This window comes from Arabidopsis lyrata (genome assembly GCF_000004255.2).
Source record: "Arabidopsis lyrata subsp. lyrata unplaced genomic scaffold ARALYscaffold_2, whole genome shotgun sequence".
NCBI lineage: Eukaryota > Viridiplantae > Streptophyta > Magnoliopsida > Brassicales > Brassicaceae > Arabidopsis > Arabidopsis lyrata.
Genome location: NW_003302554.1, coordinates 16,186,176 through 16,202,477, shown reverse-complemented (window position 1 = coordinate 16,202,477; position 16,302 = coordinate 16,186,176). Strand labels below are relative to the sequence as shown.

General features: G+C 37.3%; 3 protein-coding genes across 3 annotated transcripts; all 3 read left to right on the top strand.

Annotated features, from left to right (window-relative positions):
- Positions 1-660: 660 nt before the first annotated feature.
- Positions 661-2,028, top strand: LOC9323595 (putative receptor-like protein kinase At3g47110). The gene is made up of 5 exons (XM_021010091.1): positions 661-1,039; positions 1,333-1,488; positions 1,622-1,696; positions 1,865-1,967; positions 2,019-2,028. Exons 1-5 carry the CDS (start codon positions 661-663, stop codon positions 2,026-2,028), a joined length of 723 nt encoding a protein of 240 aa, XP_020865750.1.
- On the top strand, positions 1,918-4,524 carry LOC110224168 (probable LRR receptor-like serine/threonine-protein kinase At4g36180). Its single transcript, XM_021009933.1, has one exon. The coding sequence runs from the start codon at positions 2,261-2,263 to the stop codon at positions 4,223-4,225; it is 1,965 nt and encodes a 654-aa protein (XP_020865592.1). The 5' UTR covers positions 1,918-2,260; the 3' UTR covers positions 4,226-4,524.
- Positions 4,525-4,825: 301 nt separating this feature from the next.
- Positions 4,826-16,233, top strand: LOC110230833 (LRR receptor-like serine/threonine-protein kinase FLS2). Its single transcript, XM_021034957.1, is given in 7 exon segments — positions 4,826-5,263; positions 12,426-12,581; positions 12,747-12,821; positions 12,954-13,028; positions 13,129-14,756; positions 14,758-15,255; positions 15,555-16,233. Coding segments are annotated over 7 exon segments (2,850 nt in total). The 5' UTR covers positions 4,826-4,875; the 3' UTR covers positions 15,585-16,233.
- The last annotated feature ends 69 nt before the right edge of the window (positions 16,234-16,302 follow it).

Genomic DNA, 16,302 nt, shown 5'->3' with positions numbered 1-16,302 from the left:
GTAAAAGGAAAACAATTTTATTTTTAACAACTAATTTATTTCCTTTATTTGGATGACTAGTTGTAAATTTGTTTTCTTCGAAGCTTGGAGAGTAGTCACAGAGGTTGACTATAGATTTTCTTCGAAAAGACTACAACGACGCCGTTAAAATATCAAGAAAAACGACATCGACGCCACTACAACGACGCCGTTAAAATATCAAGAAAAACGACATCGACGCCACTACAACGACGCCATTTAAATATCAAGAAAAACGACGTCAACCTCTGTTTCAGACTTTCAGGAGGCCAAGAGAGCCTCATCAACTCCGTCACCGTTGGTCTTTCCTCAAGTCTAGTGGTTGTTCAGCAGAATTCAATGGCCAGGACTTTATTCATTGAATCATATAAGCCTGGGAAATAAATATTAGGAGGCATTTTCAACAAAAATCATTAAAATATTCATTGAATGATTCAAATTTCAAAGGTACTATAAGACTAAACGAATGTGATCACATGAATCTTAACTGTTTTAAGTAATAGAAACTTCAACTTTGTAAATATAAACAATCCAATATTATTTGTTGAAATTCTTTTACGTGGAGATACAACTTGTATATAACTACATTGCGTTTGAGTTTCATAGATTTGCTTCTCTTCTTTTTATTTCATCACATTTGCAATGGAAGGGAAGGTGTTCTTGGGTCAAAACCTGATATGGGTGATGCTACTGATGGGGCAGTTACATGGATACAAAAGTTGTATTGATAAAGAAAGGAACGCTTTGTTCGAGCTCAGGAAATACATGATCTCAAGAACTGAAGAAGACCAATCCGACTCTGTTCTCCCTACTTGGACCAATGATACAACCAGTGATTGCTGCCGATGGAAGGGCGTTGCGTGCAATCGTGTAAGCGGACGGGTGACCGAGATTGCCTTTGGTGGATTGAGCCTGAAAGATAATTCTCTCCTAAACCTCTCTTTGTTGCATCCCTTTGAAGATGTTCGAAGTCTGAACTTATCAAGCTCCAGATTCAGTGGCTTGTTTGATGATGTGGAAGGTATACCATTCTTTCCCTAATGATTACTTTTAACATTTTTGTGTTGAATTGCCACTTTGATCTTTTCCCTGTGTGGACTAATTCTTAGTTCATTTTTTTTAAGATCAAGAAAGTCAATATCTTCTGATAGTAAAGTGCTTAGCTTTTCTTGTTTCTGCATTTACTTGCTGAGCCATGTTGCATGTTGCAATGAGAGACATCAAACGTTCACAATCTCTCATAATATTATAATTATTGATTAGAGTGATCTATGTTATTTTCATATACAATGTTAACAAGATTCTCGTTTGCAGGTTATAAAAGCCTCAGAAGATTAAGAAAGTTGGAGATTCTGGATCTTTCTTCAAATAAATTCAATAACAGCATCTTTCATTTTCTTAGTGCCGCTACATCACTCACAACTCTGTTTCTTAGGTCCAATAACATGGTTGGCTCTTTTCCTGCTAAAGGTATCTCTACACTCTAAAACTAAATCATACCATCTAGCATGACCTTTCTATTGATCATAATATTGCTGTAGAGTTTGTATGTCTTTAATTAATTTCAGTATGTACCATTCTTTTTTGTTGGATGCCCTTTCAGAACTTAGAGATTTGACAAACTTGGAATTACTAGACCTGAGTAGAAACAGATTTAACGGCTCCATACCAATACAAGGTAAGTTTTTTATTTTAAAAATGCTTGCCTTTCTTTTCTATAGTGGAAACTTAATAGATTTAACGGCTAAAAACAACATTGTTTGAAAGGTTTATATAATCCTTGAGCTCATCACATTCGTATCTAAAGTTCTTTACCTTACATATATATGGTTTTGTCTTCTGGCAGAGTTATCTAGTCTAAGGAAGCTGAAAGCTCTGGATCTAAGTGGCAATGAATTTTCTGGCTCAATGGAATTGCAAGGCAAGTTCTCCACTAATCTTCAAGAGTGGTGCATTCACGTTTATTAAGTGACTAAAACTTCGGCATTTGGCCATTGCAGGGATTTGTGAATTGAAGAATACGCAAGAGCTTGATCTCAGTCAAAACCAACTCGTAGGCCATTTCCCCTCATGTTTAACTAGCTTGACTGGACTTCGAGTTCTTGATCTTTCATCGAACCAATTAACTGGGACGGTTCCATCTACTCTCGGTAGCCTTCCATCCCTTGAGTACTTGTCGTTGTTTGATAACGACTTTGAAGGTTCCTTCTCATTTGGTTCACTCGCCAACCTCTCAAACCTAATGGTGTTGAAACTTTGCTCAAAATCCAGCTCTCTTCAAGTATTGTCAGAAAGTTCTTGGAAGCCAAAATTTCAGCTGAGTGTTATCGCGCTACGCTCTTGCAACATGGAGAAGGTTCCTCATTTTCTCATACACCAGAAGGATTTGCGTCATGTTGATCTCTCAAACAATAAAATCTCTGGAAAGCTTCCTTCTTGGCTGTTGGCGAACAATACAAAACTCAAAGTTCTGCTTCTACAGAATAATTTCTTTACAAGCTTTCAGATACCTAAATCTGCTCATGATCTGCTTTTCCTCGATGCGTCAGCTAATGAATTCAACCATCTTTTTCCTGAGAACATTGGGTGGATTTTTCCTCATTTACGGTATATGAATATATATAAGAATGATTTTCAGGGAAATCTGCCATCTTCTCTTGGTAACATGAAGGGTCTCCAATATCTGGACCTGTCTCACAACAGTTTCCACGGGAAGTTACCAAGAAGTTTTGTGAATGGTTGTTATTCCATGGCAATCTTGAAGCTGTCACATAACAAACTAAGTGGAGAGATTTTTCCAGAATCAACCAACTTAACTAGTTTATTGGGGTTGTTTATGGATAACAATCTGTTTACTGGAAAGATTGGACAAGGTTTGCGGAGCTTGATAAACTTGGAACTGCTTGACATGTCAAACAACAATCTCACGGGTGTTATTCCAAGTTGGATTGGCGAGCTTCCATCCTTAACTGCACTTCTGATTTCAGATAACTTCTTGAAAGGTGAAATACCAACGTCGTTGTTCAACAAATCAAGTCTCCAGCTGCTAGACCTCTCAACAAACAGTTTATCTGGGGGCATACCTCCACACCACGATTCCAGAGACGGGGTAGTGTTACTCCTGCAAGACAATAATTTATCAGGTACTATTGCAGACACATTGCTTGTAAATGTCGAAATACTTGATCTGAGAAACAACAGATTCTCTGGAAATATTCCGGAGTTCATCAACACCCAAAACATTAGTATTCTTCTACTACGAGGGAATAAGTTAACAGGTCGAATTCCTCACCAGTTGTGTGGCCTAAGCAACATCCAACTTCTTGATCTTTCTAACAACAGATTGAATGGATCCATACCTTCATGTCTCAGCAATACATCATTTGGTTTTGGTAAAGAATGTACATCATATGATTATGATTTCGGCATTTCTTTCCCTTCTGATGTCTTCAATGGTTTTTCTCTGCATCAAGACCTCTCCTCCAACAAAAATAGCGGTATATATTTCAAATCTCTGCTCATGCTTGATCCGTTTAGTATGGACTACAAGGCAGCCACACAGACGAAAATCGAATTTGCAACAAAACACAGATATGATGCCTACATGGGTGGAAATCTCAAGTTATTGTTTGGAATTGATCTCTCAGAAAATGAGCTGAGCGGTGAGATCCCAGTAGAGTTTGGAGGTCTTTTGGAACTACGAGCTCTTAATCTTTCTCACAACAACTTATCAGGTGTGATACCAAAAAGCTTGTCAAGTATGGAGAAAATGGAAAGCTTTGATCTTTCTTTCAACAGATTACAAGGCCGGATCCCAGCACAACTAACAGAGCTGACCAGCCTCTCGGTATTCAAAGTCTCACACAACAACTTATCAGGAGTCATTCCAGAGGGACGACAGTTTAACACATTTGATGCAGAAAGCTACTTAGGTAATCGTCTCCTCTGTGGACAACCAACCAACCGTAGCTGCAACAATAATAGCTTTGAAGAAGCAGATGATGAAGTGGAAGATAATGAATCCACAATCGACATGGAATCTTTCTACTGGAGTTTTGGTGCTGCTTATGTGACAATACTTGTTGGAATATTGGCATCTCTATCTTTTGATTCACCTTGGAAAAGATTTTGGTTCGACACCGTTGATGCTTTCATCCACAAGGTGAGGAATTTATTATATATTGTAAGTGACTCCTGGTTTGTGTAATAAAACCAGAACATAACTTCTGTTTGATTCCCATGTACTATCTTTGTCTTTAAAGAAATGTACAATCTAAAGAAACTGCACGTAAAACATGACATCTATCACATTTGTTTGAAAATCCATGACACAGCAGAGAGTAAGTAGAGACATCCATATCATTATATCAAGGGCAAGAATTATGTAAGATGATGAAACAAAGCCAAAAAAACAGATGCAAGACCTAAATCCAGATTCAATAGAATGTGATGTCTCATTCTCAAGACCAAAAAAAATTCTAGCTTGTTGAGAACAAATTTGAAGGAAAAGCCGAAGCTAATGCAATAAAAGAAATTGATCAAGCAATATACCCACCCAGGTGGAGTAAACTAGAACAATGAGAAACACAGGAAAACAATTTACAACTTCAGAAGCTTACTTGCAGTCGCAGAATTTATCTTTGTTAGCTCTGCTTAAAGCTTTGCTGAATATGATAATGCTAAGCACGCCACATGTATGTGATACTTTTTCAAAGATTGACTTTGTAAATATACATATATATATTTTCTTTTGCAACTTGCTTTTTCTCTTTGTCGAACAGCAGTTTAGATGCTTGTAAACATGAATATATTTGGACATCAAATTTACAATCCAGTTTTTTTCTTTGGCTCATACCAATGGAAGGGAAAGTGTTCTTGGGCCAATACTTAATATGGGTGTTGATACTGATGGGGCAGCTACATGGATACAAAAGCTGCATTCAGAAAGAACGGAATGCTTTGTTGAAGCTCAAGAAATACATAATCTCAATTAGTGAAGAAGGGGATTTCAACTTTTTTTTCAATACTTGGACTAATGACACGAAGAGCGATTGCTGCCGGTGGGAGGGTGTTGAGTGCAATCGTACAAGCCGACGGGTTATCAGACTTTCCACTGGTAAATCCTCTGTTGTAGAGGATTCTCAACTAAATCTTTCTTTGCTGCATCCCTTTGAAGAGGTTCGAAGTCTAGACTTATCTGGGGACGGAGCGTATGGATTCAGTGCCTTGTTTGATGATGTGGAAGGTACCAGGTTTCCCCAGTATTAGGTTTAATTAAATACTTATCTCTGTATGATTTGCTAAGCAGATTTTTTTTTCTTGCAGGTTATAAAAGCCTAAGGAAATTAAAAAACCTGGAGATTCTAGATCTCTCATCAAATGGATTCAACAACAGCATCTTTCCCTTTCTTAATGCCGCTACATCAATCAAAACTTTGATTCTTCGGGATAATATAGTGCATGGTTCATTTCCTCTCAAAGGTGCGTTTGTCGATCTTCTTTATCAAGGTGTATATATCTAGAGCAACCTACAATGCATCTTCGGTTGGATCCATTTAACATATTGCAATTCATATGACCTTTTTATGCCTTACATTCTCTTCTTATCTTTCTTATATTCTCATGGAATTCTTTCAGAACTTACAAACTTAACAAACTTGGAAATGCTAGATCTAAGTGGAAACAGTTTAAACAACTTCATATCAGTAGAAGGTAGCATCTACAGTAATCATTACTATCCATGGATGCTTGTCTTTCTTTTCTAGACTAGAATCTCAACATAATTATTTCCATATAACAGAGTTGGATTGGTTTATGCCATCATGTCCATATTTCGTGATCTCTTGGTTTGTCATGTGGCAGAGTCTCATCACCTAAAAGACCTGAAAGCACTGGATCTAAGTAGTAATGTATTCTCCAAGTCAATGGAATTTCAAGGCAAGTTTGCTCAATTTTGTACCATTTTAAAGTAAAAACCTAGGTGATTTTATGAACTTTTTCAATTGATCATCGTAGGTATCTGCAAATTGAAAAATCTGCAAGAGCTTGATATCAGCGATAGCGAACTTTCAGGCCAGTTTCCTTTATGTATAACTACCTTAAGTGGACTTAGAGTTCTTGATCTCTCATCCAACCAATTGACTGGGAAATTACCATCTTCTATCGGTAACCTCAAATCCCTTGAGTACTTATCCCTGGTTGATAACAACTTCGAAGGCGTCTTCTCCCTTGGTTTGCTCGCCAACCTCTCAAAGCTTAAAGTGGTCACACTTTGCTCAAAATCAAATTCACTGCAAGTAGACATGAATACTTCTTGGACACCAAAATTTCAGCTGAGTGTAATTTCACTACGATATTGCAACTTGGAGGAGGTTCCTCGATTTCTCCTGCATCAGAAGGAATTGCGTCAAGTTGATCTTTCCAACAACATAATTTCCGGATTGTTTCCTTCCTGGCTATTGCAGTACAATGCCAAACTCGAAGTTTTGCTTCTGCAGAACAATTCACTTACAAGCTTTCGGCTACCAAAAGCTGCTCATAACCTTTCATTCTTGGATGTGTCAGTTAATAAGTTCAATCAAATATTTCCTGAGAACATTGGGTGGATACTTCCTAACTTACAGCATATGAATCTATCGGAGAACAGTTTTCAAGGAAATCTGCCATCTTCTCTGGGTAACATGGAAAACATGTACTTTCTTGATATCTCTCGCAACAGTTTCCATGGGAAACTACCGAGAAGCTTTGAAATGGGCTGCTATTCCATGAGATTCTTGAAGCTGTCTCATAACCAACTAAGTGGGGAGATTTTTTCAAGATCACCAAACTTTACTCAGTTATTTGCATTGTTTATAGATAACAACCAGTTCACTGGAAAGATCGGAGACGGTTTGAAGAGCTTGAGATCATTGAACATACTTGACATGTCAGGAAACTATCTCACAGGTGTTATTCCAAGTTGGATTGGGGAAGATCTAAGCTTGCATATGCTATTTATTTCAAACAATTTGTTGGAAGGTGAAATACCTGTTTCTGTGTTCAACATGTCTTTCCTTGGACCATTGGACCTCTCTGCAAACAAGCTATCCGGGGCCATACCTCCACGCCTCAATTCAAGGCTTAATGTTGTCTTAAATCTGCAAGATAACAATCTGACGGGGCCTATTCCGGACACATTGCTGGAAAATGTTGTTGTGCTTGATCTGAGAAACAATAGATTTTCTGGTCATATCCCAGAGTTCATCAACACTCAAAACATCAGTATTCTTCTTTTGAAGGGAAACATGTTGACAGGCCCTATTCCTCGAAAGGTTTGTGAATTCAGAAGCATCAGCCTTCTGGATCTTTCTAACAATAGATTGAATGGATCAATACCTTCATGTCTTAGCAAGACATCATTTGGTAAAGGAAAAGATTTTGAGCCATATGAGTATGATTCCTCCGTTACCTATGATGATTTTGGTCTGGAAATGGAAGGCTTTACCCCTACAAATTCAAGAAGATATTACAAATCTCTTCTTGTGTTAGATCATTTTAGTGTGGAATACACCTCAGCCATCCAGACTAAAATAAAATTTGCAGCAAAACAACGCTACGACACCTACATGGGTGGAAGTCTCAGGTATATGTTTGGGTTGGATCTCTCAGAAAATGAGCTAAGCGGTGTGATCCCGGAAGAGGTTGGAGATCTATTGGAACTGCATGCGCTGAATCTTTCTCACAATTACTTATCGGGTGCCATACCAGAAAGTTTTTCCAGAACAGATAATATGGAGAGCCTTGACCTTTCTTTCAACAGTTTACAAGGCCGGATCCCATCCAAACTAACAGAGATGAGCAGTCTGGCTGTCTTCAATGTCTCTTACAACAACCTATCGGGCGTCATTCCGCAAGGAAGACAGTTTAACACCTTTGATGAAAGCAGTTACATTGGGAATCCTCTTCTCTGTGGAAAACCTACCAACAGAAGTTGTAGTAGTAGCAATGTTCTAGAAGAACCAGAAGATGATGACGCTGCAGTCTTCATGGTATCTTTCCGAAGGAGTTTTGTTGTTGGATATGTGACCATAGTTCTGGGAATACTCGCTTCACTCTCTTTATATTCTCCTTGGAGCAGAGCTTGGTTTAGTGTTGTTGATGCTTTTATCCATAAGATGAAAAAATTGTCATCCTGAGTTACATTGGTAAGAGGTATCTGTAATCTGGTCTCTAACTACTGTATCCTTTGATGTGCCAATATATTCTTATGCAACTTGGTTTTACCATTTCTTCTCTTTGACAAATAGCAGTGCTAATGCTTATATTGGTAGCATTTGGACATCGTACTTACAATCCAATTTCGAAATTTTGGTTACTTTTTTTTGTTCAATCCAAAGAAGAGGGAGATTTTCTTGAGCCAATACTTGAACAAATGCATAACTTGAACAATCAAAATACTTGAGAAGGTTTTGTTCACAAAACAAGTGCATAACTTGTCTTTGGCTCCTGTGTACTGTCTTGTCAGTCTTTGAATAAATGTAATGCTTCAAAAGTTGGGGAAAATCCCTTAGTTACTCTTGTACCAGAAGAAGTTGTGTGTTAGTTGATCTATCCAGCAATGCACAATAGATGATCTGAAAATATTCCAACTGGGAAGTTTTACATTTGCAGACAATTTATTCTCTGTCTTCCAGTTGCCTACAGAGAATATATTTATGCCAAGATAACAACTTATTTCAAGGGAAGATCATAGTCAGAGTTTTTTTCTTTTTCTTTTTCGAAACATGGATTCCATATAGTAAAATTAGGGTACTGTAACATACTCTAAAAATCTTTTTATCAAAAAAAAAAAAAAAATGGTTCTTCATCAACCTCATCAAGCAATCAGTTTCTTCATCCTCAGCTAATAATGGTTCTTCATCCTCTGCTAATAATGGTTCTTCAATCAATCTGTCTTTGTGAGACCATTTTCTTTTTTCTGTCAGGTTTCTTAGTAGTCTTCTTTAATATATCTGATAATGATGCATCGATTTCGCTCTGTTTCTGTGGCCATTTTCTTTTTCTAAGAGGTTTTGGTTTTGCAACCGCGCTGCAATGCATCACATAAACGGCTGTATCCATAAAATCCGGACTTGAAAACTGGTGGAGTTCCCATCTATCGTCTTCTTCTATTGGAAAAGGCTTGAAAACACGGTGTTTCACTTCATTGATCATCTCACTCTGAACATCCATCCACACTTGACCAATCATCGTGCTACGAACTTCTATCCACTTGAAATCCTCCAACGTAATAGGAATCTGATAGGAGCCAATGAACTTCCAATTTTGTGACCATAAGAGCTTTCTATTGGAGAACATATTTGAATTCCAAGGAGGGATTTTAAATAGATCTTGAGAGAAGTAAGGAACGTAGAGAATTTTGGCAGCATAATATTCGTAAACTGAACAAAATGGGACTGGCCTCAAAAGTGGGCGTATGTTTTTTGAAAGACCAGTAGCTATAATCAGGCAGGAGTCGCTGCAATAGTCTAATGATCCTGATGGATGTCAGAGGCAATCCAACCGTGCACATTGCTCACTCATCATCGGAACCCGATGAACAACCCGAGTATTGGCATTCATGATAGCTACCCGTGTAGGCAAGTGATTCGGTGACCAAGATCTGTAGCGACGTTTATGTAAGGTTGGCTTCCGAGTCGGAGTTCAAAAGGTTAGATGACTTCTTCTTTTCTTTGAAAACGTTTTTCAATCTAAATGCATGTGAAGAAAAGATAGAAAGGGCTTTTTTAGCCCATTAAATTTCGCCGATTACTTGTAGTAAATTAAACAGCCCAACATACATAAACAAAGGATTCAAGGTGTAACAAGCCCAATAAATCAGGCTTGTCCGTACCAACCGATTCCTCATACTCACCTGCAGCAACTCTTAATCTGCTTCATCGGGCGAAGGTTTTCCGGGGTCAATCCCGTCTCTGGAGTTGTTCCTGTGATGACGGTTGTTTCTCTCTGTCCAGATTAGGTAGATCAGGGAAGATAACACGCTTAGTATATGATTTTAATAAATTAGTTTTGCTATTAAAACGAGTGGTAGAGTTTTAGTCATTAAAAAAATTCAGGATTTTGCCTTTTTCTTTATTCTGCTTTTGCTTAGTATAATCGTTTGCTTAACAAGTAGTAGAGGTTGGGATTTTTCATCAACTGCAACTTTGTCACCATTGGAAATTTAGTGGAATTCAGCAGAATTCAAGTAATGCAGGATCACAGCTTTTTCATAAACGTGCCTGCAATCCATACTGCAACCAGATATTGTTTCGGAATATTTCGGAGTTTGTCAACACCCAAATCATCAGAAATTTACAACTCTCATAAACGTACAGGTATGTGCAACAAACTCACAGTCCCACATTGACTTTGAATTTTTTACATTTGCTTTTGCATCATATTTGAAAACAAAAAAATCGGCCAATTTATATTCACATTGTGTGAGTAAGTCAAGTTCATACACATATTATAATGATGTGTAAATAAATTCATGCATGTACTAAAAAAATTGTCTGATTCATACACCGATTATGATCTTTGGCTAAAATCACAATCTTCTCGGATGCTGACCAAAAAAAAATCTTACCGGATAATTATTTCATTTTCTACAAAGGATGAAAAAGACCTCGACTTGTCTGCCGACAACGCCATATGCTTGTGCAAATGATAAGCAACGTATCACATGAGAACAGAGTCGATAATATCTTGGGCCCTTTGTGATATAATTTAGGTGGACACAATCTTCTGTGTACTGTATATATGTTTTATACAATCTAAATAGTTAAATTTCAAAATTATGAAACAAATAAGTTATTGATGGAAGATGACAAACTTTTTTTTTTAAAACGACAAACATTGTGAGCATACTACATAATGATTAAAATAAAAAGTTATCTATATATATGTTAATTACTTTCGTTATAGTGGTTTCATCGGTTAAAGTAAGAGAGGATTTGGAAAAAGGGATAACTTTGAGGTCATTGGGAAGTAGTGGTTGCTAAAAAAATGGTAATATTATTTATTTATTTTTGTCAAATTTTTTTCCAAGAATAGTAGAATTGGATTATTACGTGAAAGTGAAAGAGCAAAATTTGAGAGTTTTACCACATGTCAAAAGGAGAGTGTTGCAGTTTTTGTTAAAGTGACTGTTGATTTAGTATAAATAGATTCTTTTTTTCCCAACCAAAACATGGATATTTTTTACAATTTGGATCCGAAAATATGAAGTATTTTTGTTAAAATGTTGCGGATCATGTTTTATAATATCTTTGCACTTACTGACGACACACACAAGACATATCGAACGACTTGTACGCAATTAAAACGAGTCTTCTTATCATACGAGTCTTCTTAACATGTGACTATGTGAGTCGCGCTACAGATATTACATGCATGAGCTTAAATGTTTTTCATTGGTTGCAATTTCAACTTTCTATATACACAACTTTACTGTTGAAATTGCAACTTTCTATATACACAACTATTACTGTTGAACATGGTGTTTTCCACGAAGTTCTTATAAGGTGGGGTACTTGTATAGAACTCACAGTCCCACATTGCATTTGAGTTTTCTTTCACTGGCTTTTTATTTCTATCACATTTGCAATGGAAGGGAAGGTATTATTGGGTCAATACTTGATATGGGTAATGCTAGTTTTGGGGCAGCTACACGAATGCAAAAGCTGTACTGAGAAAGATAGGATGGCTTTAATGGATCTCAAGAAATACGTAGTCTCAACTTCTCTAGAAGGGTTATCGGAATTTGTTCTCACTGCTTGGACTAATGACACAAAGAACGACTGCTGCTTTTGGGAAGGCTTTGAGTGCAATAGTACAAGCGGACGGGTGATCGAGCTTTTCGTTGATTTCACGTATTGCAAACAGAGTTCTCTCCTAAACCTTTCTTTGCTGCATCCCTTTGAAGAAGTTCGACGTCTGCAATTATCTGACTCAGGGTTCGGACTCAGTGGCTTGTTTGATGACGTGGAAGGTATATCCGTCTTCTCCCATTTTTTTTATTTTCACCTGTTGTGCATGATCTTCTATTTGGAAACATATATTTCCCTGCATCCATAAGTTTGAATTCTAGATGAGCTTGATTTTGTTTCCTTGACTCGAATTTTTGAAAGCTGATACCGCTTAAAATTATGTTATAGCTCTGTATTAACTAACTCGCTGGACGCTGATGTCTATGCATGTAGCACAAAACTACATCCAACTATGTCTATCACTCATGTGTCCTTCTAAAGTCCATACAGTTCAACTCTCATAATCTTCATTTGCATATAGAGAAGACTAAAATCATAGTTAAACGGTTGAACCTATTAAGTGATTAGAGTGAGCTATGTTATCTTCATGTACTTTGTTAACAAGATTTTATTTTGCAGGTTATAAAAGCCTAAAGAGATTCAGAAACCTGGAGATTCTGGATTTGTCTTCAAATAAATTCAACAACAGCATCTTTCCCTTTCTTAATGCCGCTACATCACTCACAACTCTGTTTCTTAAGTCCAACAACATGGATGGCTCTTTTCCTGTTAAAGGTATGTTTCTTCGTTTTTAAAACTAGTTGGATTAGATACCTAGCATGACCTGTTTATTAATGATGCATCTTTTGTTAGATCGATTTAGCTTATCATTATTGTTATAACTTTATATGTCTTATATTCAGTTTGAATCATTCTTATATTTGTTGGAATCCCTCTCAGAACTTAGAGATTTGATGAATTTGGAACTGTTGGACCTGAGTGGAAACAGATTTAATGGCTCCATACCAGTACAAGGTGCCTTTATTTTTTTAGGTTAAAATTTTAATGGATTTAACAACAACATACAACATTGTTGAAATAGTCTGGGCCATCCCTGAAATCATATTTTCAAGTTGCTTATCTTTGTTTGGTTTTTTCCTATGGCAGAGTTAACTTCCCTGAGAAAGCTGAAAGCTCTGGATCTAAGTGGCAATGAATTTTCTGGTTCAATGGAATTGCAAGGCAAGTTTTATCAATTATTTCACTGCTTTGCTAAACACTCGTAGCTAAATTCACGTTTAAATACGTGACTAAAAGTTGTGCATTTGATTATTAATTGTAGGGATTTGCAAATTGAAGAATATACAAGAGCTTGATCTCAGTCAAAACAAACTTGTAGGTCAAGTCCCCTCATGTTTAAATAGCTTGACTGGACTTCGAGTTCTTGATCTATCATCGAACCAATTAACTGGGAAGGTACCATCTGCTCTGGGTAGCCTTAAATCCCTTGAGTACTTGTCATTGTTTGATAATGACTTTGAAGGTCAATTCTCATTTGGATCGCTCGCCAACCTCTCAAAGCTTAAGGTGTTGAAACTTTGCTCAAAATCCAACACACTTCAACTAGTGTCGGAAAGTTCCTGGAAGCCAAAGTTTCAGTTGAGAGTTTTGGCACTACGATCTTGTAACTTGGAGAAGGTTCCTCATTTTCTCCTACACCAAAAGGATTTGCGTCATCTTGATCTCTCTGACAACATTATTTCTGGAACTTTTCCTTCTTGGGTGTTGGCGAACAATACAAAACTCGTGGTTTTGCTTCTGCAGAATAATTCTCTTACGAGCTTTCAGCTGCCGACCTCTGCTCATAACCTGCTTTCCCTGAATTTGTCAGTAAACAAATTCAATCATCTCTTTCCTGAGAACATTGGGTGGATACTTCCTCATTTACAGTATATGAATCTAGCGATGAATTGTTTTCAAGGAAATCTGCCATCATCTCTGGGTAACATGAAAAATATTCAATATTTGGATATATCTCACAACAGTTTCTACGGGAAGCTACCAAGAAGTTTTGTAAAGGGTTGTTATTCCTTGGAGTACTTGAAGTTGTCACACAACAAACTAAGTGGAGAGATTTTTCCAGAATCAGCAAACTTTAGTCGTATAAGTGTGTTGTCTATGGATAACAATTTGTTTACAGGAAAGGCCAGACAAGGTTTGCGGAGTTTGACATCTTTGTCTATGCTTGACATCTCAAACAACAATCTCACGGGTGTTATTCCAAGTTGGATTGGCAAACTTTCATCATTGTCTGCACTACTGATTTCAAATAACTTGTTGGAAGGTGAAATACCTGTTTCTCTGTTCAGCATATCCAGTCTTAGGCAACTGGACCTCTCAGCAAACAGTTTATCTGGGGACATACCGCCACACGTCAATTCCACAGATGGGCTAGTGTTACTCTTGCAAGACAATAATTTGTCAGGAGTTATTCCACACACATTGCTAGCAAATGTCAAAATACTTGATCTAAGAAATAACAGATTGTCTGGATATATTCCAGAGTTCATCAACACGTGGAACATCAGTATTCTGCTTCTACGGGGAAATTATTTAACTGGCCGCATCCCCCGCCAGTTATGTGGTCTAAGCAACATCCAAATTCTGGATCTTGGCAATAATAGACTAAATGGATCCATACCTTCTTGTCTTAGCAACACATCCTTTGGTTTGGGGAAAGAGGATACATCATACGACTATGATTACGAAATTTTTTCTTCGTTTGTCGATTCCTTACATGTTGATTTATATTTCGAGTCTCTGCTCATGCTTGAACGGTTTGGTATGGACTACGAAGCAGGCGCCCAGACGAAAGTTAAATTTGCAACAAAGCATCGATATGATGCCTACATGGGTGGAAATCTCAAATTATTGTTTGGAATTGATCTCTCAGAAAATGAGCTGAGTGGTTGAGATCCCAGTTGAGCTTGGAGGTCTTATGGAACTACAAGCTCTTAATCTTTCTCACAACTACTTTTCAGGAGTGATACCAAAAAGCTTTTCAGGTCTGAAGAATGTAGAAAGCCTTGATCTCTCCTTCAACAGATTACATGGTCGGATCCCACCACAACTAACAGATTTGAGCAGTCTTGCTGTGTTCAATGTCTCATACAACAACTTGTCAGGAGTTATTCCAGAGGGAAGACAGTTTAACACTTTTGATACGCAAAGCTACTTAGGTAATCCTTTGCTCTGTGGAAAACCAACCAACACGAGCTGCGACAACAATAACTTTCAAGAAGCAGGTAATGAAGTGGAAGCTGATGAATCTTTAATCGATATGGTATCTTTCTATTGGAGTTTTGCTGCAGCCTATGTGACAATACTTCTTGGAATGCTTGCATCTCTCTCATTTGATTCTCCTTGGAGCAGAGCTTGGTTCTACATCGTTGATGCTTTCGTCCACAGGGTGAGAAAATTGTTCTGCTAAGTGTTATTTTTCACAAAACCTCAAAAACAGAATTAATATCACAAAACAAGTGAATAACTTGGCTTTGGCTCATGTGCACTGTCTGTCATTGAATAAATGTAATGCTTCAAACTTGGCGAGTTAGTTTCTCTTGTACCAGAAGAAGTTATGTTTAGTTGATCTATCCAGCAAAATAGATTATCTGGAAACATTCCAACTGGGAAGTTTTACATTTGCAGAAAAACATATTCTTTGTCTTCCGGTTGCCTGCACTAACTTTCAGGTCTTAGATTTTTCAGAAGGTGTTGTTATCCATGGTGTGTTACTGAGGAATATCAGCCATATGCTTCCGAATCTGGTATGTATGAATGGCTCTGATACGGTTCCAAGGTAATTTTCCATCGTCTGTAGGTGAGATGAAGAAGATTTCACTTTTGGACCTGTCTCTTACAATAATTCTCCTAGAAGATTTATTCACGGGTTGTTTTTTATGAAAAAACCTGCAGATCCTCGCAAAAACATATTTATGCCAAGATGACATCTTATTTCAAGGGAGATCAGAGTCGGAGTTTTTTTTCTTCCGTAACATGGATTCCAATCCATATAGTAAAATCATAGTACTCTAAGTTCTAACATAACATACTCTTTTTTTTTTTTTTTTTTTTTTTGGAATCAACGCATAACATACTCTCGGAAAATCTCTTTTTATCAAAAAAGAAAAGAAAAACATACTCTAAATCGACTGCACGGCGTCGGAGCTCGACGACGACGAAATGTTGCTATTAAATCCGGTGCCGTTTTAATAGTGGCAGAATCAACCCTTGTTGTGAGGCGTAACCAATCCAAGAGAGCCACATCATCAACTCCGTGATCCCTGTGCAATTTCCTCAACTCTAGTTGGCAGTTTTAACTGAAATATTTCTTGGTATTGTTAGTATAAAAATTCTCTTGGGACATTTTAACAAGAATCTTTTCCAATCTGCATTTCTTATTTTCCTTAATCTTTTCTATTAGTTTTTCTAAAACAGCTATTTCATATAGAATGTG

Excerpts from the sequence above, each read along its gene's own strand:
- LOC9323595 (XM_021010091.1), top strand. The coding sequence starts at position 661 with ATGGAAGGGAAGGTGTTCTTGGGTCAAAACCTGATATGGGTGATGCTA. Across the intron at positions 1,040-1,332 it reads CTTGTTTGATGATGTGGAAG|GTTATAAAAGCCTCAGAAGA; the intron begins GTATACCATTCT and ends TCTCGTTTGCAG. Across the intron at positions 1,697-1,864 it reads CGGCTCCATACCAATACAAG|AGTTATCTAGTCTAAGGAAG; the intron begins GTAAGTTTTTTA and ends GTCTTCTGGCAG.
- LOC110224168 (XM_021009933.1), top strand. The coding sequence starts at position 2,261 with ATGGTGTTGAAACTTTGCTCAAAATCCAGCTCTCTTCAAGTATTGTCA.